General features: G+C 39.3%; 1 protein-coding gene across 1 annotated transcript in view; it reads left to right on the top strand.

The window, feature by feature from the left end:
- ZNF827 (zinc finger protein 827) overlaps positions 1-22,337 on the top strand; it is a gene marked incomplete at both ends in the record, with an annotated part of 103,624 nt that overhangs the window by 47,250 nt on the left and 34,037 nt on the right. The window contains 3 exons of the mRNA XM_080344160.1: positions 5,940-6,173; positions 19,042-19,290; positions 19,997-20,054. Coding sequence (XP_080200286.1) covers positions 5,940-6,173; positions 19,042-19,290; positions 19,997-20,054 — 541 coding nt within the window. The remainder of the gene's footprint in view (positions 1-5,939; positions 6,174-19,041; positions 19,291-19,996; positions 20,055-22,337) is intronic.

The raw sequence follows: 22,337 nt of genomic DNA, 5'->3' as shown, positions 1-22,337 counted from the left end.
TGTACTCAGCCCAATACAACTTAAAAGAAGACATGAATATGATTCTGGACCAGCTCTGTGCTTACAATTTAGTTTTAATATCTACACAAACTGTAATACTTGGAGTGTAAGACTAGCCTAGCCTGATGACTCTTTTGCTTCCCTGATTACAGCACTACTCTGGGCAGAAGTCCTAGCTCTTGAGCCTTCTGTCACTTTTATCCACAATGGGAATTGAAGGCATTGTATAACGCACATCTTGGAGCGTGGGGGGATGTGTTGTCCTCCAGGTGCCTTAGCAATTTGGCTAACTCTTCCATTTCACTTGGACCTAGAACATTGTAAAATTTAGAGAGGACCATAACAGGACTGATCATTCTCTAGTGCTGTCTCATTTTGCTTAACTATACCTCCTTAAATGCAAAGCAGATGTAGAGGAGATCAGGGTAATTAGCTGACCTTTTCTTAACCTCTGTTTACACATTTTTAACATACTTAAGCAAGATGGTTTGGAAGGCCTCATATTGTAAGTGGTCCCTGGAAGCTGAGAGATGGAAGGTCTTGGCATCATTGTACTTCTCATGATTGTCTGTTCTACCCTTCCACTGCTTTAATTAAAAAAATGAAAATATGTTTTGATGCAGAGCACCTTTGAGTCATAAGTAGTTTTTTCATTGATAGTTCCCATCCGCTTCCTTGGAGCCCTGTAGGTTAGTTTATTTGGCTGAGAACAGAGTAGAAGGCCTTGGAAGCGAGATGTCCTTGAGTTTGCACTCCCAGAAGGGTTAGGTGACATGAGGTGCCCTGGGTCAGGTTAGTGCTCCAGGGCAGAAAGCACTAAAAAGAAATGAGAGACCAGCTAGGTTGTCCTGCCAGAAGAACAGTATTTTCCTTTTGGGCCACTTACTGTGTAGACAGCCTCTGTGTTTAATAAATTTAACATATTATAATTTATCAGCCCAATTGGATTTTAGTCTGGAGATTGTCCAACAGGTTCCAACTGCACAGATTTTTCTTGCAAAGCAGTTATCTCACTGGTTGCCTCTTCTGCAGTGTTTGTACCCCTTACTCAGCTCTTGAGTGTCATCAAATATAAGCCACGGTCTCCATGCAGAATGCCAACTACCTGCACATTTCAATTACTAGAGCAAAAACAGCAGAAGACTCAAGTCATGCTCTTTATTGGCCACAGCTGCCTTCAGGACGATGGTGCCCAGTGTCGGGGAAATGCATCTTCCAAATACTGCAGAACTGATTTGTCAAAGATCCTTGGTTTCTTTTAACTGCCAGAGCTCACAACTTAACACCTGGAAGGGAAGGCTCCCCATGTCATTCAGATGGTCTGCCTCCAGATGACAGGACCTGGATAAAACACTGTCCTTTCTTCCTCAGGTAGAAGTCATACCATGGTTCTCCTGCTGCGGTTGTTCAGAGGAGAATCACAAATAAAGGTTTTCCAGCAAAGTATCAAGGATACCAGTTCAATTTGCAATGCCTTTTGCAATATGTCCTCACTTTCCCCTTCTCCTTCAGCCATGACCAGCCTACTCTTTCTCCTCCTTGTGCCTCTAGTTGGGCATCACTTGTAAAATATAATAATACGATGGTGCAGCAGTGTTCTGTGGTGTTAGAGATTTTCATTACAACTCCTTTTGACCCAGAATCTGTAGGTTCTTTCTGTTGTGGCCTCCTCTTTTGTGGCAACATTTTTTTTGTGGATTCTCTTTTCTTTCTCACGTTCTTTGCTCAGACAGATGGAACGATGACCAACTCCTTGCTGATTGTGACTTATGACATTGAACTTGGCTTGAAGTAATCAACTCATTTTACCTCTTTCAATTATATATGTTCTGAGCATTTAGAAATCCTCCAAAATGGACTGATGCAGTTAGCAGCTTCTGTGAGAGTGTTTCAGACTAGAAACAGGTGCCCAAAGCTTTTCTTGTGGCATTTGGCAGTTTAAGGAAAGTGTTATAACTTTCATCATCTACTTTTGCCAAATGGATTAAATGATCCCATTTTCCAGGAAGATAAAATTAAGCACTTTGGAATCTTCTGTGATCTATTTTTTTCTGGATGTGGAATGAATGGAGAATTATCAACCATGCTTGAGAGTCTACTGCCAGTTGGTTGCATTTGCTGGGTGTGGTTTGGTTTGGGGTTTTTTTTGTTGTTGTTTTTGTGGGTCTTTTTGTTTTGGTTTGGTTTTGGGTGGGTTGATTTGGTTTGTTTTGTTTGCTTTTTATTTTCTTTTTCCTCTCCTTGCTATGTACTTCAAAATTAAATTGCTGGGGTTTTTGCATGTAATCTGCAGGCAACACATCCTTCAGTCTGTTCTCACTGCAGTGCAGGATGAATGTAAGTTAAATACAAATTAAGTATATGTATGTGTGTCTATTTTTGTATGTAGATAGAAGATGTTATTCCTTTTGGGGAGTAATAATTTTGTAGTTCAAATATGCTTTCATAGACTTCAATATAATCTTTTTAGTCTTTGTCTAGTTCTGAGTTTTAAAATATTTTTAATCAGAAGGTGTTTTAGAAACTGGTCTCAGTCAACTTTTGTTTCCCTTACTTTCAATGATTTTCCTTACATCTGTTTATTGTTCTCCCTAATATGAGTAGTGAATGCATCATAGTTACTATTTCCCATGTATTAGCAATTCTGCTCATAATTGTAGATCCAAGATGGGACAGAAGCAAGGGTGATGAGGATTTTACTTGGTTTGGGGGGGGATTTTTATGTGGGTGTTTTGTTTGTTTTTTTTTCCTCCCATCCCCTGTAGTTTTAGTGTATGGATCTGATAGACTGGCTAACCTCCTCCTTTTTTTTATTTGTCATTCTATTTAGGCTTCCTTTGCATAGGAATCTACTTTAGTATATTTCAAGACAGAGTAAAAGCCCCATTGATTGAAACTTCTTCATTGAAACCAACCCAATAGTTGTCTGATTTTATCTGGTTTTGGTTTTGGGATGAAGAAAAATCAATACCTTGGGATAAAGAGCATAGAGATACCACTTGACACCTACCCTTGGTTTGGGTCAAGTTGTCTACTGAGTTTTGGCTTGGCAATAAGAGGGTTTAATAAATTCTAATTGCTTCCAAAAGTGCCCCCTTCTTGCGATAGGGGAATCCATAAGGCACCTGCCACAATAGTGCCTGACTCTGAAAAAAGCTCCTAGTTTAAGGCTGTAATACTATACTAATTCTGTTACAGTTGTTCTACTTGTGTGTAGATGTTTTTAATTGATCTTAACCTGGTGTTAATAATGGACCATAGTGTATGGTTGCAAACTTACACTAATCTATGTAAGTGAGATTAATATCACATCTGTATTTTAAATGGTAAAAGTGTAAGCTGACCTGGTCTGTAGGGCTTCCCCTACTTGTTCATTTTCTGCCCTGGTTCATGGGTGCAAACACAGCTGGCTTCACAGGTTAATGATTGTTCTCAGTGCGTCTACCTCTTCACTCAGACTCAAGTTTCCTTTATTTTCTGGGAAAATTTGAATTAATACCTTATTGAAATGAAAAAATTCAAAAGATTTAGTTCTCCAGATTCTTTCCCTATCAGTTGCACTCAGCTCCTGGTGGAGGCATTTTTCATATCAGTAGCAGCTAGAGTGGCATGTTTCCAAAGAGAAGGAATGCAGAACATAGTGTGGCATAGTAGGCTTGGGTCTTTTGTTGTTTGGGTGACCATTCATCACCACTCCTCCAACCCCAGAATAGCCTGAGATAGAAAGATGTAGGCCTGGATAAAGAAGATAGATGGATTTTTTTTATTGTTATTTTTAATTTTATTTTTTGGTAAGTACCTTGGTAAAGTTAAGATTGATTTGAGAGCCTTAACCTGTATTTTGATGAGTTAAAGAATACCTTATTGGTTCGTATTTCTTCTTTTGCTCTTTTTTAAAAAGGAAAAAGCAATTTCTAATACTCATAAAAGTGCTTATAGATCATATTAAAAACTACACATATAAGCTAATTTAATTTCTGAATAGTGAATAGCACCAGTGTGTATGTAGCTCCTTATGTGTATGCAGTTTATACCAGTTCCTTTAATCTTTTTCTTTGGTAATGGCTTGCCCACTAGTAAGAAAGGAGAAAAATACAGATAATCCAAAGCCGAATCAGACAACCCTGGAATATAAACTGAAAATATATGTGTTGTATTACATGGTAATGTAGTATAATAGCTTTAAAAACCAAACAGACAAACTTAAAGAAAACTGCAAAACAATTGACTGTGTGAAAATGAATGAAGCTCAAAGTAGCAAATGGAAATATCTGTTTGAGATATAGGTGGTAATTGTGCCCCATATTTTAGGGTTGAGGACTCTGGGAGATGGTGAGCACTTCACAGTGGCATGCAGGGGTTCAGATGTTCTAGGAGTCATATTTTGGGGGAACTGCTGAGAAGGAGAGTATCTGAGGAAATAAGAAATGAGGAGCTGGAGAGTAGGTGAGACGCAGTGAAGTGTACAAAAAAGTAGATGAAAGGCTTCAGCATGTGAATATTGCCAGAGTTTGTTGGGTTGATTTGACCTGTTAGTACCCTGCCCCTTCAGCTGGATGTCACCATCCCTGTGATATGCCAGTTCCTCAGCTTCTCCTGCTTATGTAATGGGTTTGTAAAACAAACAGCTCTCTGCAGCAGGCAATGCATGTTGGCTTCTAATGCCCTGCTGCAGCTTGTGAAAGTGGTGGCGGGGTTCATCTTTCTTATGTGGTCCCAGTGAGATTTGACAGAGCTCATCTGCAAGAGTCCTGAGGGTCGGCATGGGATTGTCATGTGGAAGGAGGAAGATAAGTGGCAGAGAAAAGAAAGGTAGCGAGGTAAATGGTGAGAAAGCTTAGAAAGATAACGAAATGGGGATGATGCTCTTTCTTCAATATTTGCAGAGACAGAGGTTTAGAGAGGTGAGAAAGATGTAAACTCATCAAAGTTTGGGGCACTGAACAAGTCATCTGCTCTCTGTTACTGGGAATTTGAAGTGAAAATTTGAACAAGAAAAAGCCACTAACAGAGATAGGAAAGGAAGTATCTCTTCATGGTCAAAAATAGAGAATTATAAGAAAAACTGTTGACAAACACTGCAAAATCTTTAGTCTCCTATTTGTTGTGCAGTCTGCCAGTGAATTTATATTGCCTGGGTTTAGAGGTGTTACTTAAGAGGAGTTCTTGGTTTCGTCCCTTCAACCAAATGCAATGCAAAGAATCTGTCGCTGTCCAGTGGTATTGGAAAGACTGTTCAAGAACAACATTGTTCAGTGCGTAGATTATAAGCAGCCCCAAGGTCTTTGTACTCTTCTCTGATGTTGTGCAGCTGTTTACATATGGAGTATTTGAAAATATTATTTTTAACTTGTTCTTTTTCCTTTTTTTTATGGATTTAGAACTTGGAACAGTACTGTGATAGCATCTCCTAGTGCAGAGCTGTCTTGAAAATCCTGCTATTCTCCTTCTTAACCAATACCAACTTCTAGGACCTAAGAATTTGCAGTTCTTTTCCTTTTATGCTGCTCTTAGGTTTCCTGTCTTTCTACTCTTCATCTCTTGCCTCTTTTCCATGCTCTAAGGACTCAATATGTAGTACCCGTGAGCTTTGCCAAATTTGCCCTTATGTGAAATGATATTTTAAACTTCCATCAAACCTATAAAAACTATACAAACCAATGACCAGGGGAATGCTTGTAGGAGGAGTAGGGTCAAAAAAGAGGAGAAGGATGTTTTCTAGAGCTCTGGTACATGCAGGTTTTGTGTTTCAAAACTGTGCGTTTGTATACAAGATGCAGATGTTTATCTCCTGAAGCATCTTCGAATACCATTTGACTTGCTTGCTTCCAGTACCTACTGTAGCATTTCTTAGGTTATGGCTTCTTCCGGCTACTAGCTGCTCTATGATTATATATTACATATGTCATTAAGTCTTGGTTCTTTCCTTCTCTTGACAGCTGCAAATCAAAAAGAGCCTTTGACTCCTAAATTTAAAGTGAAAGATGAGCCGAAGGATGAGGAAGCTGCAGGTTCAGCCTTGTCTCAGTCCAGCTACGTGTTCAGCCAGGAATCCGAAGCCTCAGCTCCAAACGTCCCTGAGGAGAAACTCAAGCCACAGGAAGCACAAACAAATGTGATGAGGCAGGACATGTCAGTCAAGGCAGCATCTGAACTCCTCATGAAACTCTCAGGTAGATATTTAATTTAATAATATTCAACTTCTTGATTTTTTTTTTTTTTCATGTATGCTAGCAGGGTTACCTTGCAGAAGGAATGTTTAGCTTTAGTAGCAAGTGAAGAAACAATTGAAAATGTCTGTCCACATAGGTTCGTATATATAAGACCTCTAAACTTGGTCTGTCGCTATAGTGTTTAATTACCTGTGCTCTGGTCTTCAAATTAATGACTATGGGATAAGTGAAAGGACATGATGCCCTAAAGCTTTCAGGTAGTGGCATTTTCAAAATCTACCAAAACATGTTAATACCAATTTATTCCCATGTGTCACTTCATCAACATCACAAGAAAGTGTGTTTGCACTAAACTATATTTGATATAGCTTTATAAATAATGACTTTTAAAGCCTTTTATTTTTCCTGACAATATATTTTACTCAAAATTATACGATACACTGTTAGAAAGATAATGTAAACTGAGCCAGCTTTCTGCTGTTAGGAAGACCACTTCAACTTGCCTACATTGTCTTAGTGATACATCCTTCTGCCGGACAATTGGACAGTATGCATGCATATACACATACATTCTGTTACAGCTGGAGGGAGTAAAACAAAAATGTATGTTCTGCTAATGATGGTTTCTCAGACTGTCAGAATCAAGGTTTAACTTTGGGGAAAAGGGTTGAATTCTCCCTGCTGGGAAGTGGTTTTTAAGTGAATGATGAAAAGGCCTTGAAGGTCTAATAGACTTCAGTTTTTAGAACTGAGACATGAAAGTCAGTCTGGGAGGCTGGGTCTCATACTTCCACACATAAACTCAATCAGTTAGCTTTTAAGACTTCTCCAAAACTGGACAAGACTTACATTTTAAGGATGCCAAAGTCACACAAGAGGTGCCAGTGGAAATGCTTACGAATTTAGTAACTTCTGAGCTCCCTGCCAAACCTATCTAAAATTATTCGGCTTGATTCGATATTGTCAACATTGAATTTGAGCTCAAATTTATACCTGAAAAACTCTAACTCACTAGGATCTCTCCCATAAATTCTAGCATGTAATTAATTCACTCCTGTTCATACCTGCATGCTTTAATTTGCAGCAGAATTTGAACAATTGATTTGCAAGCCTCTGTGTTGATGGTGCAAGAAGTGCTTCCCAGGTGCAAAAGTTGATCAGAGCAGAAGTTTCCAGTTTTTCATAGACTCCCAAATACCGAGCATTTGGTTATTGGAGTATGGTGTTCTAGTTAAAGAACTTTGCAGCCTAATGAAGGTTAACCCGTGACTTTATTTTTCTTGGTCTGTATAAACTTATATAACTATTTTCATAAAGAGCGAGCTCTGTAACTTAATGATTTCTCAAGTGTTTCAGAGACGCTAGGGTTCTTGATTGTGAATCTTGAATTCAGCAGTAGCAGGCTGTGTTTAAATAGTTTTATTACAGACTTATATTTGTGCTTTCAGTGCCTGTTTATATGGGTGAAATGTGCCATGTACAAGATCTTGGTCAAATCTTCAGTCACTTCTGCTGGGAACTCTCTGTCTTTAAAGGTTGTAGTAAGAAATATGCTAGTTCAACATTTTTCTTATTATCTCTTTGGGACTGAGCAGTTTGTGTTGATAGGAGTCTTTTTGGTTAATCTGTAGATTGGAAGGTAAAGAATTCCTCTGGGATTTACTCAGTCAGGATTGCTGCAGTTGGTATTCCTGAATCAGCCAGTGGGTGGGGTGATATCAAGTTTATCACATACTCTGTTTTCAACTCGTGCTTTTTTGAATTGCCATCCAAGGCAGAAACTATAAAGGAGGAAAGCACTAAGATGCAGTTTCATGTAGGACAAATAGAAGAGGAATATCTAAGATCAACAGCCTCTTTAGTTTTTTGGTGGGTTTTTTGGTTGTTGTTGTTTTGTTTTGTTTTAATGCTTACTCTGTCTGATAGAATACTCTGAGATCAATATTGACTTCCCAGCTTATTTTACGCAATTCTGCACTTTTTAGTTTCGTTTTGTTTTGTTGTTGCAGTTATTTAGAACTTAAACAATGAAGTCACTTCTTGATACTGGAAGGAGAGGAAGAGAAAAAAAAAAAAAAGGAAAGAGATGAATATGTCTGGATGTTCTGCTGTCTTTGAGAAATCTTCAGTCAAGTGCCCTTATTACATTTTATATAATTGAGTTTGTCAGATCCTTCTGGACTCTATATATTCTTGGTAAATTCTGAATGAGTTACATCTTTGCCTTGTTATTTTCACTTTCTTTTGTGTACTACTGATTACCAAAAACTTCACTACATACACATTCAGCAAGGGATTTCCAACATAATAGTACTTTGCTTTCTGCATTTCTGACATACATGCTTCTGTTACCCCTGAGCAATAATATTGCCAGTTGTCGCAGTGTCGTGGGAGCCTCTTGGGATTTAGGCACATACCTTGCTGTGTACCTTTCGTGTGAAGGATATGCTGATTTATATTTTTAAGTGGGAAATCTCTTTTCCCAACTGGAGATGCTGTGTTGCTAGGTCTTAGCTGAGCTTGTGCAGTGTGGTGGGAGGCCTTTCCAGCTCGAGAACCCAGTTTGGGCTGGCTCAGACTGTAAGAGAGACCTACTGCAAATCACCAGCCCTTATAATGGAGGGACTTGTCAGCCACTCAGGAACTACTCTGAACTGCTCTAAAGCTAGGAAGAGTTAGAAGAATAAACATATCTTACTGTAGTAGTACATTAACAGAACATTTAGTAGTTGTCATTGTAGAGGTAGATGTACAGAAACAAGAGAAAATCACACGCAGCTCTCTATTTTAGTTGTGCTACACAATGTTCTCTCTTTTCTCGTGAAGCTGAAAAGCTGTTGGGACACTTGCCTGCTTCTAGCAGCACACAAGCTGTGTTTGAGGTCAGGCCCTTACCCTGCATATTCTAGTACTTTGGTGGAGTTGGACCTTATCTGGATATGATGTGCCATTTTATACCATTTTTTTTCTCCACTGTGTTCCACTTGGATTCAGATCTTCTACCTCACAGTTCACAAACTTGATACCTAATCACTTGATACTTAGTTATACTTCTTCCAAAAGATTATTTAAGCTAAGAAGGCTAAAGTCTCTTGGGCATGTCTGGGCAGAACTGATTTCTATCCAGATAGTCAAAGCAAAAGTTCCTAACAACTGCTCTGCTATTAGAAATAAATGGAACACCCATTTGGGAGAAATGGTCTTTGGGGGTTAACAACCAAAGTTGGAGACTCAGTGTAGACCTTCAAACTACATTTTACAGAAAAACATAAAAAGACTACCGTGATTTATACAGATGCTAAAAAGGGGGAGCTGTGGATTCTGCCCATTACTAAGTCTTGACTGAGTCTAGATCCAAGGGTAAGCAAATCGATTTGAGGAGATAGTGGAGTGGCAAATCACTCTCATCTCTTTTTGGAAGGGTGCCATTCCTGCAAGAATTTAAATTCCTATGAAATGTTGCACAAAATCACTTATTAAAAATGGAACCAATGTATCTCAAATGCACCTGAATAAGTTTTCTACATTATTACCAGTTCTCCTTCATGGAAAAGCTAATTTAATTCTCAGAATGTTTATCTAAGTAGTGTAGCCAGTGATCCCTGGTCAGTTTTATACACTCAGTCTTGTAAATTCTAAGGTAGGTTTCAGAGAAGACTGGAATTTAAAATAAATGTTTGCATTTACATGCTGATGTTTGAGTCTAAAAATTCATTTTCTGTTGAAATAGTCATGCTGCTGATATGTTTTGAGCATATATTATCTGTCAGAAGCACATAATGTTTTGCCTTCTTGTCCAAAAATGAATGCATAGCTGGAGGTGTACAAAATCTATTCCAGGTACTAGCATTTTATAAGTAATATTTTACCCTGATGCCTTGAACTATGACATTAGTATGTCCCCATCTTTCCTAGAAATCTTGTCTGAATCACATTTGTCTTTATTCCAGCTATATTTGTGAAATGTAGTCATTTTGCATTTCAATAGTAACTGAGGTCGTTTTCCTCCTCTCTTTTTTTTGTTTTCAGTGGATCAACTCCCCATGTATTGCAGATATCTTCGTTATCACTAGCAAATCCGTGACCTTTGTACTACTCAGTTCCTTTTGGATTTCTTGTACTTTAGTCCTTGGGTCACATAGTGCTTCTTGTAATACACCAATTCCCCAATACCAACAATGTGTCACAATTTAGGGTTATCAGCAGATGCAATTCATGCATACTTACTTTTTATGCCAAGGTTGTGAAGTAAAATGTTGCGCACAATTGATTCCAAAAGCATTCTTAATCAATTCTGTTTATTATTGCCTAATTATATGACAATTGCTCTTCTAGCACAACTGGTTATTGTGGAGGTTTGGGTTTGGTGTTGGTTTTTATTTGTTTGTTTGTTTGTTGGTTTTGTTGTTTGTTTTTTGTGTGTGTGTGTGTGTGTGTTTAAGTCTTTATCCACTTGAAAACATTTATGCTGATTTTCTATTTTGTGCCTTGTGGGTGATTTTTTTTTTTATGCTGTATCTTACATTTAACTGAAATGACATGCATTAGAACTGCTATTTTAAAAGAGAAAGAAAAAAAGAATGGTAGTATAATTATAACATAAGATTAAGTCTAGAATGCCTCGATGCTACTCCCATTCCAGAAATGGCACATTGTGCATTAGGGCACAGTGAGGTAAAGGACCATCTGAGAAGGCTTTAAATTAGCTCGTACCAAAATCAATCCAGTCACAAGAGTATAGACTTCGAGAGGAACTAAATAACCAAAGTTTGCTGACTGGGAGTGCTATCTATGTGTGTGTGGCCAGACAGCTGGTGTCAGTTACCTCATTTTAAGGCTCAGGTGACTTTATGCTTGGCTGTCATCAGCAGCGTGACTGGACAACAAAAACATGTCCATGGCTGATAAGCCATTCTATTTAGGAGTGACGAAGTCTTTCCAGGTTTAGTGGGTTGCATTGGCAGTCTTCTGGTTTATGGCTACTATGGTGAAGAAAAAGTCCATTAGTACATCTTGGGGTGAGGTGGGGGGCAGACAAACTAGCCCTTCTGTATATTTCATTTTCATAACTTCATGGCTTGTTCTGGGAAGCGCAGGAATGGAGCAAGGCTGCTGTTTCTGCTGCTGTCAGGCCCTGGGAAGGGTCTTTACACCCAGATTGCAGGGGAGCTGTCGAGTGCTTTCATCCCTGCGCAGACAGCCTTGGTAATGGGCAGAGGAGTGAAAACACTAGCGAGTCTTTTGTTCCTTGGTCTCTAAATAGCTCATTAGAAAGCTCTGGGCAGCAGCAGGTGCTCCTGTAAAAGCTCAGAAAAGTTAGTGGGGAAGTACCTGACTCAAAAATAAGACTTTGTTTTGATGGGAGCTAGAGAGATGGCAAGTCGCATCACCAGATTAAAGTCCGCTACTAGCCAAGTGATTTTGTTTGTGTTTTTGTTGATATTGTTTTCGTTTGGTTGTGTTGTGGGGCTTTTTTTGTTTTTGACCAACAGAAATGTGAAAATGATTGTGAATGGTTAGAGTGCAGCTGTATTTTAATTACAATATACAGGGTGTTTCAAAAGGATGGAGCCAAACTATAATTGCAGTTTCACAGCAATTGGGTCTGTCTTTCAGAAACCCTGTAGAAAAAGGTAGAAGCTTTATAGATAGTTAGATCTATTATGGCAACATGTAGGCTCCAGATTTTTTTTCAAGATTTGTAGACACCTCCTGCCAATGCTGTACTACATTAAGTTCATATGAGGCCATGGTATATGCATTCAGTTCAATAAGCTTTTCCATGACATCTGCAGAATAACATAATCCCAAAAGAATTCAACTAGGGATGGATTCTTACCTATTGGTGAGGTTTGCCATCTTTCATGACAGCGTTAATGTCTAAACCCCAAATCAGGAAAAACATGAAAAAAATACTACAAATTCACAGAAGTACGGGGTGGGGAGTATGGAAGTCTGAAAAGTCTTAAGGTTTTTTTTCCCAATAGATCTTTTTAAAAAAAAAAAAAAAAAAAAATCACAGAAAAACAAGTACCTTATAACAGAATGTAGCTTTTAGTTCAGTAGATGCTATCTTATACCTTTAAGTTATAGCAATTAATCTTCCTTTTTTTCCATGGCAGAGTACTCTTGACATTTAATGAAAACTATGTTAATTTAAAAGCTTACATAATTTGGAATAATAAATCATAATGTCTGTAGTTCAGGTGTGCTTCTTTTGGTGTTGTGGATTATTTTACTGTATTTTGGATTTGTTACTAAAGAGTTTAAACAAACCCCTCAATCCTTTGGTTTGCTGCTATTCCATGGTGATATTCAGCCAGGTAGGAGTGGCCACAAAATTATGGAATGTGGGTATGTTGATTTTTTTCAAAGTGTCAGGGGTTTGTGGATGCACCAGACTTGCAGAAGAGCCTCTTGCAGCGACCCTTGCCCTTGGAGAGTCAACTTGTTAAGGCAGGAGAACTGGAGCCAGACTCTAGGCAAAGGTCCAGCTTGCTGCAGAAATGCTAGACTAGAATTTTCTTGAACTAGGAGACTTACTTAGGTTGTAATATGTTATAAAATAACAGTTCGCTGCACATGTAGACTTTTTATCAATTTTTTTTTGATTTATGATTTGAGGGGTTGGCTATGTTCTGCAAGTAGGGTCTTTCAGGTGCTCACAATAAGCCTACCATTTATATGGAAGGAGAAGCAGATGTGTATCACTGCTCAAATTAGTACATTGCTTTAATTTGCGCCTTCTTTTTGTTAGCATGCATTTTTGTGAAACTAAGCCTGTAGTTGCAAAATTCTATAACATGGAAGTTCAGTTTCCACTTTAACAAATAAGAGCCATTTTATCTTTTATTGTTGTTGTTTTAATGTGGGATCCTATTAGGCTGGTTCAAGGCCCATTGACATTGTCTTATCTAAAACAGCAGTTTGAAAAAAATACTGGCAAAATAAAGCATCGAGCACAGTGCCCCAGGGAACGTCAGATGTTACTTGTATCTCTGTAGCAGAACCTTCAGTGCTTGCCAACTGTTCCCTACCTCTGAGGTTTTATTTAAGCTGTTTTAGGGCATGTTTACTTCTAGCAAATCAGAACAATTAGCATAACAAAACGCCTGATTCTCCATACTGAAAGCTTCTGAAGTTGGTACAAGTTGACCCACTAGTTACCCCTGTCTGCTTGATTGTGAAAACTAGTACGTGGGTCCAATTTATGAGACATATGGGAAAGGCTTTCTTTTCTAAGTTGATTCATAAAGTTGATTTGTAAAGCCGATGGGCACTTCAGCAAATATAAGACACTTAGAATTTTAGTTGCAAGATGAAGTTTAAAATGGTGGGAAGACATATGAATAATTTAACAATGATTCATTTGATTTCAGCAATGAAAAGTCATTGGATAGCTATTCTATCAGTAAAAGCAATATTTACTATATGACTTGTAGTTTTTATTAAATCTGTGCACTTGACTTTGACTTTCAAATAAAGTGAAAAGCAGACTATGCTGCATTAGAAGAGCATGCTCAGTATGTCCCCTCTAGAATAGATGAGTGCTGAATGTAGAATACTGTACCAGTACTACCCAGTTCAAAAGGACTGTTGAGAATTAGTAAAGGGTCTAGAGAATGCAGCAGGCGGGATGAAGGGTCTAGGGCTCACCACAGGGAGGTATTGAAGGAACTGGGCCTGTTCAGTCCGGCAAATGGGAGACTAATAGCAGCCTGCAACTACTAGAAGGAGACTTTGAAAAGCAGTGGAGTCAAACTCTTCTCTGTAGTGGCAGATGGCAAAACAAGGCGCAACAGCTACCAGCTACAGCTTGGATGGTTCAGAGTGGACATTAAGAAAATTTTCTAGTGCAGCAGTAGGACAAGTGTTACCCAAGGATGCTGTAGCGTTCCCTTGCATGGAGATTTTGAAAGTTCTGCTAGATAAACCTGCAGCTGATGTGTTGTAGTGCTGATGATTCATGGAATAATTTAGTTTGGAGGGGACCTCCAGGGTTCATCTAATCCAAATTCTTGCTCAAAGCAGATCCAACAAGACCAGGCTGCTGAGGATCTTGTTAAGTTTCGAATGTGTCCAGGGATGGAGAGCTCAGTCTCTCTCAGCAGTGTGTGCCAATATTTTACCACTCTGACAGTGAAATTTTTTTCGGTATATATAAACAGAATTTCCCATGTTCCAACTTGTCTGTTGACTCTTATACTATCACTGTACATTTCTGAGGGAAGTCTGACTTTAGCTTCTCTATACCTTCCCTTTATACCTTAGAGAGTTGTCGACAGCAATAAAATGTCCCCTTAGTGTTCCTTTCTTAAGGCTGAACAAATGCAGTCCTCTTGGCCGTTCTTATGACTTGCAGGGGCCCCTAACAACCTTGGGAGCCTTCCGCTGACCACGCTCCGGGATGTCAGTGTCCATCTTGTACTGGGGAGCCCCAAAAAGGGCACAGTACTCTAAAGGCAATCTCATCAGTGCAGCATAAAAAGAATCTTCTCCCTCTTCCTGATGGCTACAGGTTTACTAATACAGCCCAGAATATGGTTGACCTTTGGTTGCCATGAGGGCACGTTGCTGACTGTGCACAAGTTATGCTGGATTGTGGTAGTCTTAACTTTGTGAGAGAAGTAGCTTGAATAAGTTCTCTCTAGAACTTGGCAATCTCTGTCTAGGTTGTGGAGAGGCATTGCCTAGGAGTTAATTTGAGAGGCAGTCTACTGCTGCACCTTCTTGAAGTGACACTATCAGGCCTTCAGGGATGAATGCTGTACCCTGAGCTTTTAGATAGCATCACTGTTGTTCCATGTGTGTTTTGGTTGGTTGGGTTTTGTTCATTTGTTTTTTTGTAAGTGCCACAATTTTGCAATGGCCTGCACTTGTGAATGCCAGAGAACCTGAAGGCTATGGAAGAAATGACCTCCTCCTGGAACAAGCCTGTCCACTACTGCATTTTTCATATCTGATGTGGAAAACTGTCTCACTTGATGTGAATAGGATGAAGTTCATTGAGGATTTATAGATCAGCTGATTAAAAGTTACATGGCTCTGTGAAGAAACAGCATCTCTGTGGCTTGGTGATAGTACATCCATGCAATAATTTTCTCATATTTTGTTAAGCTGTTTCTATATCACAAAGTTAACAGCACAAAAAGCTGTATTAGGTGATTGCTCATCTGGCAGAAGATGAACTAAATGTTCACTGCTGTGCTGTTGTTCTGAGCTTTGTCCAGGTTAGTTTTCAATATCATGGGTTAGGACATCATGGTCTGGATGTTTTAGAGGTACTTGAGTCTTTATCTCCTGATGATTTTTTTTCCAGGAATTAGATGCCTGTACTTTTATAGAAATCTGGCATGAAGAAAATGACTCTCATATACTAACTTTGTATTCTGATGCACTGCAGTTTATTTAGTGTAGCCTATCTACTCAAGGAGAAATGCAGTAGTGGAAAAAAGCTAAAGCTATCATCATTTTAATTAGAGACCTTTTGGTGTCCCAGTCTACTTGTATACCAGTGTAGTTGGAAGACTTTAGCTGCGCTATGACCACATGTGATACCTGAGTATGGAAGGAAGGGGTACCTCCTTACTCCACAAATGAACTATCTGTAGTACAGAAGGGAAAATAATCTTCAAGAAGTTACAGTTTGACTGCCTGTATGGGGATATGGGTATGGGCCTAATCTTAGTTACAGTCTTTCGGCAGCACAAGTTGTAGCACGGCTGGGTTGTATGCCTGTGATTGTTGCTCATGAGACAGACTGACTGTGTTTCCTTTTATTAGTTCTTGTAAAATTATCATAGGGACCCTCCTTCAGTTTTCAGTGTGTTTGCTTTTGGGAATCAGAGTATGACAGGATTCACATTTGACAGGGACATTCTGTCAGATCAAAAGGGTGCAACCGGGAAGATAAAGGTCAAAGGAAATTATCAAATATGTAAACGTAGTTAGGGCAATTTGAGTGCTAGCTGATTATGAGGGAGAGAAGGTCACTGGTATTGCTTGACTCTTGCCTTAGTTGGAGTTCTATCAGTTTGATTCAAAAGCATTTTCAGGACAGGGAATTAAACTCTGTGGAGCAGGAACAGAAATAGAACGAATATTTTAAAAGCAGGGAGAGCAACAAAGGTCAGCTTGACTCTGCACCTAAATTTGGCAGCTGGGTGCAGAGCTCAGTCTGTCAGACATCTGAAGACCTCATTTGTTTGCGGAGTTACCTGAGATTTTGATTGACAGGCTTACTTGATGCATTCATTTGCTGTTCTGTGTTCACTTTCAATGCACAGCATGCTATTTTTGCACTTTTCAACATAGATGCAATGTTCTGTGTCTTTATAATAGGCTAATGGAAGCTTTAAATTGAAAAAAAAAAAAAAAAAGGGAGAAAAATCTGCTTAACAGGACAAAAAAAGGCATTATATGATATTTCTAACTTGTCTTCAGTTGAGAATTCACTACAAAAATTTCCAAAGTCTGAAATGTATCTGGTGGATCATAGATGGTAAAGATTTGTATCAATGTTTATGCATTTCCTATAAAGGTCAAGAAATGTCATAAGAAAAGGCTGAAAGCACTCATGTAAATCATTCCTGGAACATATCCAGGTGGCTTTTATCTCTTGGCTTTGATTTTCTTTTTTTCTTTCCTCAAGACCTGTAAGCAGCAGAGACACTTTTTCTCCACTTAAGAACAACAGGAATGTTGGGAGAGGAAGAAACTAGGGGAATGAAAAGGAACTTGATGACACGCATCAGTTTAATTTTATGTAGAATGAGTATGTCTTCATGCTAATGGGATTCTGTTCATCTTTGGCTAGAGACTACAAGATGCCACCAGTTAGTTGCCTGGCTTGAGGATGTTGCCAGGGATGACCAAACCATGTTTCGATGCCTCTGAGATTCATTGTTTGGACAGCTGAAAACTGGTGGTGAAAACTGGCCTGGTGGTGTTCAAAACATTCATACTTGGAATGAAATCTGTGAGGCTGACACATTCATTTTTGAGTTAGAAAGGAGAAGAAGAACAGAGAGCAGCAAGAGATTATTTTATCAAGTGAAGTTAGTGGACTCCCCCTGCCCTTTCTTCCCTCTGACCTAAAGTTAATAGAAAATACTGTTTGTGTTTGGGCTTTTTCATATGAATTGGTATTCATTTATTTATTTTTAATACCAGAGTCTTCTAAGTAGTAGAATTTGACAGATGACAAAGAACTTCCATGTGAAGAAGCTTTTTGTGCAGGATCTCTCCACTAGTGACCTGATGTTATCAGGATGGCCAGCCCCTCTCTGTACCAGTTAATGTGCTGGTCCACAGTCACAGAACTGATCACGCCCCTCAGCCTGGACAAGGGCCAGGCTGATCTCTCAGGTCCTAATCCACTCAGTATTTAAGCTCTCAGTGTTCTGCAGTGTGCCTGTCCCTACCCTCTACCACAACCTTTTTCCCTGGGTGCTGTGTTTGCTTATTCCTCCCTTGGCTCATGAGGTCTGAGCAATTCAAACTCGCTTTCCCTTGACTCCAGCTGTGGAGGCTCCATAAGCAATAATTTAGGGCATGTGTTAATCGTGAGTAAACAGAAGCAGGTTTTCCTTAAGGTTTTCAGTATCTTGGCTAGTAGTAGAAGTACGTGTACAGGCTTAGGCAAAAATAATAAACCCCATGTACATTTTTTTGTTGGCATGATTTCTTACCTGGGTGGCCTTCTGGTATTTAACTGCGCTCATGCATTTATTTATTTGCTTGATTCTCCCAGGCATATTGCCTGCCTTAGGCTGCCTGTTTCCTGCATGTCTGCTCAGCGTTTGGCCAGTAGAGCCAACACCTGGTTGGGCAGTTTAGCCGTGATACCAGTGTCCTTTCAGGAGAAATCTGAATGAAGATCATTTAAAACCTCATCATCTGTCTCTGAAACTAAATTGAGAATAAATTCTACAGGTTTTCAGCTTCTCTTTTCACAGCAGAAAGTCTGAATCGAAAGGGCCTTATAGGTATGTGGTGTGTGGTAGGCAAATTAACTTAGAGCCTTGATTTTGAGATTTCAAAGCTTTTATTCTGAAGAAAAAATGATCACTTACCTTGCAGCCAAACTAGAGCATTCAGCAGCACCTGAGGAATTTCAAGAGTAGAAAGTGAACTACAAATTGGCTTCTAGACTATGGTTTTGTTTGCTTAGACCTCAGAAACCGCATAGGAAAGCAAGGAGGGAAAGGTATGGGCTTATGGAAACTGGTCATTAAGGTTATTGGATCTTGTAATGTATGAGGGAATATCTACACTTGTCACAAAATCAAGCTTTAGAAAAGCACGGGCCCCAGAATACTCCTCTCATCTTGAAAGCATGGACAGGTTTAACAAACTGGTTCTTTGCATAGTTGTCTGGAATTCTCCGTAAAAGAGAGAGAGAAGTAGATCAGTTTTCCTCCCCCACCCCTACTCCCATACCAATACTTCTGACTGTCTGTGCGTCTGCTGATAAAGAGTAATTTAGAGTTTGTAAGAGGTCTTCAGTGCCCACCTTTGGAGAGCTGCTGTGTAGTTGTAACTTCATTTAATAAATAAAAGCAAAGCTTCAGTAACTGGCGTGTGATCACACGGTGTTCATAGAAAGTGTTATAACTCTCTTATTTATAAGTACGCAACTGTTTTCTGCTCTCTAGTTTGAAAAATTATTTTCAAGAGATTGCTTCTATTTGTAATCCCCAGAAGAATACTGTAGCAGTCAGCTGTTTGCTTCCCTTACCGCTTGCAGTGATTCAGTTTACAAATTATAACTTTGGAACTGTGATTCCTGCTTTGAGTACTCTGAAAAATTGTTACCTAATTAAATAATTGTGGCAGTTGTTTATTTTTTTTAAATACATATTTGCAGCTGAGAGTTACAAGGAAACCCAGATGGTGAAGATAAAAGAAGAACCGATGGAAGTTGACATTCATGATTCGCAGGCTTCAGTGTTACCCAGCCAACCCAGCCAAAATGTTGGCTACAGCACTTTACTAGGGCGAGACATTAGTGAACACATACAGAAGGCACCAGAAGGTCGTGTGATCCCAGACAGAAATCTCTTCAGCCAAGATATATCAGTGAAGATGGCATCCGAGCTGCTCTTCCAGTTATCAGGTAAAAGCAGTGGAAACAGTCAATAGCAGAATTTAAAGAACAGAAAGGGATTGTCTATAAGCATTGAGGTGCTATGAAAGTGTGAGATTGCTAAGGCTGAAAAATAATAGGGGTTAGTGCCCTTCTACCCTCACATTTGAAACTCAGAAGCCTTGCCAAATGTCCCCCATAGTTAGCATATGCTTTAGTGCACGGTGACAGTCAGGTCAAGTTCACAATATTTGAACTGAATTGGAAAAGCCAGAGTTCAACTCCTGTATTTTGGAAAGCTAATTAAATAATTTGTGACAGCTGGTTGATCCAGGCCTTGGAGTACAGGGAACTTATAGATGGCAGTTACTGGCACAAGTGGCCAGTGGCTGCAGCATGCAGTGCTCCTGGGGCTCTACTGGCCAGTGCTCTTAACAAGGAAGGTAAATCTCAGCTATTCCATAAAGGCAATGATTTCAGCACAGTGTTTAATGAATGCTTGTATTGCACATTCTGCATGGAGCACTAACACTGAGATATGAAGCTGAAAAAATTTGTTGGGAGTTAGTTTAAGTAAGATTGTGCCCCCGTTCTCTAATCATGCTGTAACAATTTACCCTAAATTATTCTGGATTATGCTGTTATCAGAAAGCATTAAAATAGTTCTACTGTACAAAAGCTGATAGGGAAAATATGATATATGCTAACCACAAAAATCACGTATGTTCCCCTGCAGAAAAAGTGAGCAAAGAGCACAACCACAATAAAGATAACAGCATCAGAACTACAGCCAGGTAAGCGCAGTCCATTGTTATCTGCAAAGTTGTAGCGTAAATGGCATTCCTTCATTTTGCCTTGTGAACTCAGATGTGTTTATGTCAAAACAGGCCAAAGTGACTTTCTCCTCTCATCAAGTATTCACACATCATTTTAAGAAATATTTTTCTATTATTTTTCTGTAAAATCCTGAAACTTAAAAGAAGCTGCCTAGTACATGAGGTGCTTGAGGGAAGAACAAGCTGACAACTGGATTTTAAGACATAGGTCGATGTAAGAAGAGGCGATTTTGATTCAGTCTTCTGCCAAACTTGGATTTCTTGAATAAATTTCAGTTGAGTACTTTATCATCTCAGTGTCTTCTACAGATGAATCTTTAAAAGTCAGAGACTGTAAAACAATACTAATGAAACATTTGTTAAATATTACAGTCACATTAATACAACCAATGAAATTATACAGGAATTAGAAACATGAATCAATTGTAGCCTGTGCTGTTAAAGAAATATGCATTTCAGAGTATTTTGGCTGCTAACAAGTCCATGAATTGTTTAAATACACATGAGCAACGAACTGAGGTGTCTATATGGGAAATTCAAAGCTCTTGGGTAATAAGTGGTAGCTAGAACTGGTAAAAACTCAGGAGCTCGTGGTGAGGAGTAGGCAGGAATTGGCTGCCAAGTCCAAAACTTAAATCTTTGATACCTGCTTCAGCTCTCACCTAGCCCTGGGGGCAAGGGTACATTTATTTCCTACCTGAAGGTTCCCTAATCAGTGTGGATGGATTGAAGACTGAGCACACTGAAGTAGCAAAGAGTTCCTTCAAAGGTAGAGTAAGACCTTCTGTGCCCCTGCAGCCCCTTTTACAGATGTTCCCAAAATGTTCAGTGCCTGCTAACTAAGACAACTTTGTCTGGACTGAAATTGAAAAGCATTTCAGTTGGAGAAGAAAAGATCTCTAAAATATCTGTTCTTAAACTCCTATGTCTATCTCATTCATTCATGGGGAGTGTAATAAATAAATAATTTAATAAACTGACCAGCTCACTAAATGTACTTTAAGGACAGGTTGAAAGATAATTAAATTGAGCATTTAATTTCTGACTACTGTGAATGCTTTCTATATTTGCTAGTTTGGGAATTTGTGGGATATGCAGCCTGCATAACTTTCCTGTGACTCCTTAAAAGTATGAGCCTGAGAGATACATATAGGCATAAATACACATATTGTCCAACTACACTTTAACTATCCAGAGTGCATTGCAGGGAGGAGGTGACAAATAGTCAGTTGAAAATAGATTTGAGTGTCTCATCAGGTTACTGGCAGGACTGGTGTGAGAATCCAGAGCTACTTTTGGATCTATCAAAGATAATTCAAAGTAGAAAGGTTGAGGACAGTTCAAAGATAACTTGCCCTTCTCCTGCCTGCCAGCTTGTAAGAGGGCAGCACAGTTGGCTGTTGTCAAATTTGCACTGAGTTTTACTGAGAAATCCCGATAATAGCTGCTACCCATCAGGGCATGAAATGCTGCATGCCTGGTTCAGTTCTTCTAGGTGCTTTTCTTGTGTTATCTATCTATCAACAGAAGAAGACATGAATGAGAAGAGCTTCTTAAGGGCAAGTGAGTCAGTCTGCTAAATCCTACAAGTTCAAACAGGTTGACTTGAAAGACCTTGCCAGAAAACCCCCACCCAAAACCAAACAAACAGCTGGAAGTCTTCACTGATAAGGGTATGACGCCTTCTCAAAAATAGAATGTGATGGAGCAGCCAGTGGAAGATAGAGGCGCTCAGGCTGCATTAAGAAAACGTGCAGTGCTGCAGTTTGGCTCACTAGCCTTCATCTGGATTAATGACAGGAAGGAATTTGAATCATAATTGTTATGATTGGTGACATAATTGTTAAGTTTGCTGGCAGCTGCAGAGTTCCAAGGTGAGGCTGGTGTTGTCCACCTGTGAGTGGCTGGGGAGCACAGAGAATAAGTTGTGTCATTGGTGAGAATCTTAAATCAGCAAAGCCCCAGCAAGGTAGGGTACAGTAGCACTTTTTGCTGCCTGATTCCGTATTAACATTTCCAACTGTTGCCTGTCTGTTGCTATTCCTCCTGTGAGTATTCCTGGACTTTGTGAGCATATACTTCCATATGACTTTGCTTAAGCAGCCAAAACTGGCAAGGATTCCTCACAGTTCAATGGCTAAGTGAGACGGTAGAGCCTGCCATCTGTGATATGAAGACAGCAAGTGGAGAAGCAAATGATCTGGAAGTGAGTACATAAGCATAAGATGCCAAGATAAGTTT

This window comes from Nesoenas mayeri (assembly GCF_963082525.1).
Source record: "Nesoenas mayeri genome assembly, chromosome: 4".
In the NCBI taxonomy this organism is placed as follows: Eukaryota; Metazoa; Chordata; class Aves; order Columbiformes; family Columbidae; genus Nesoenas; species Nesoenas mayeri.
Note: the sequence above shows the minus strand (reverse complement) of the source record. Positions and strands in the feature narration are given on the sequence as shown.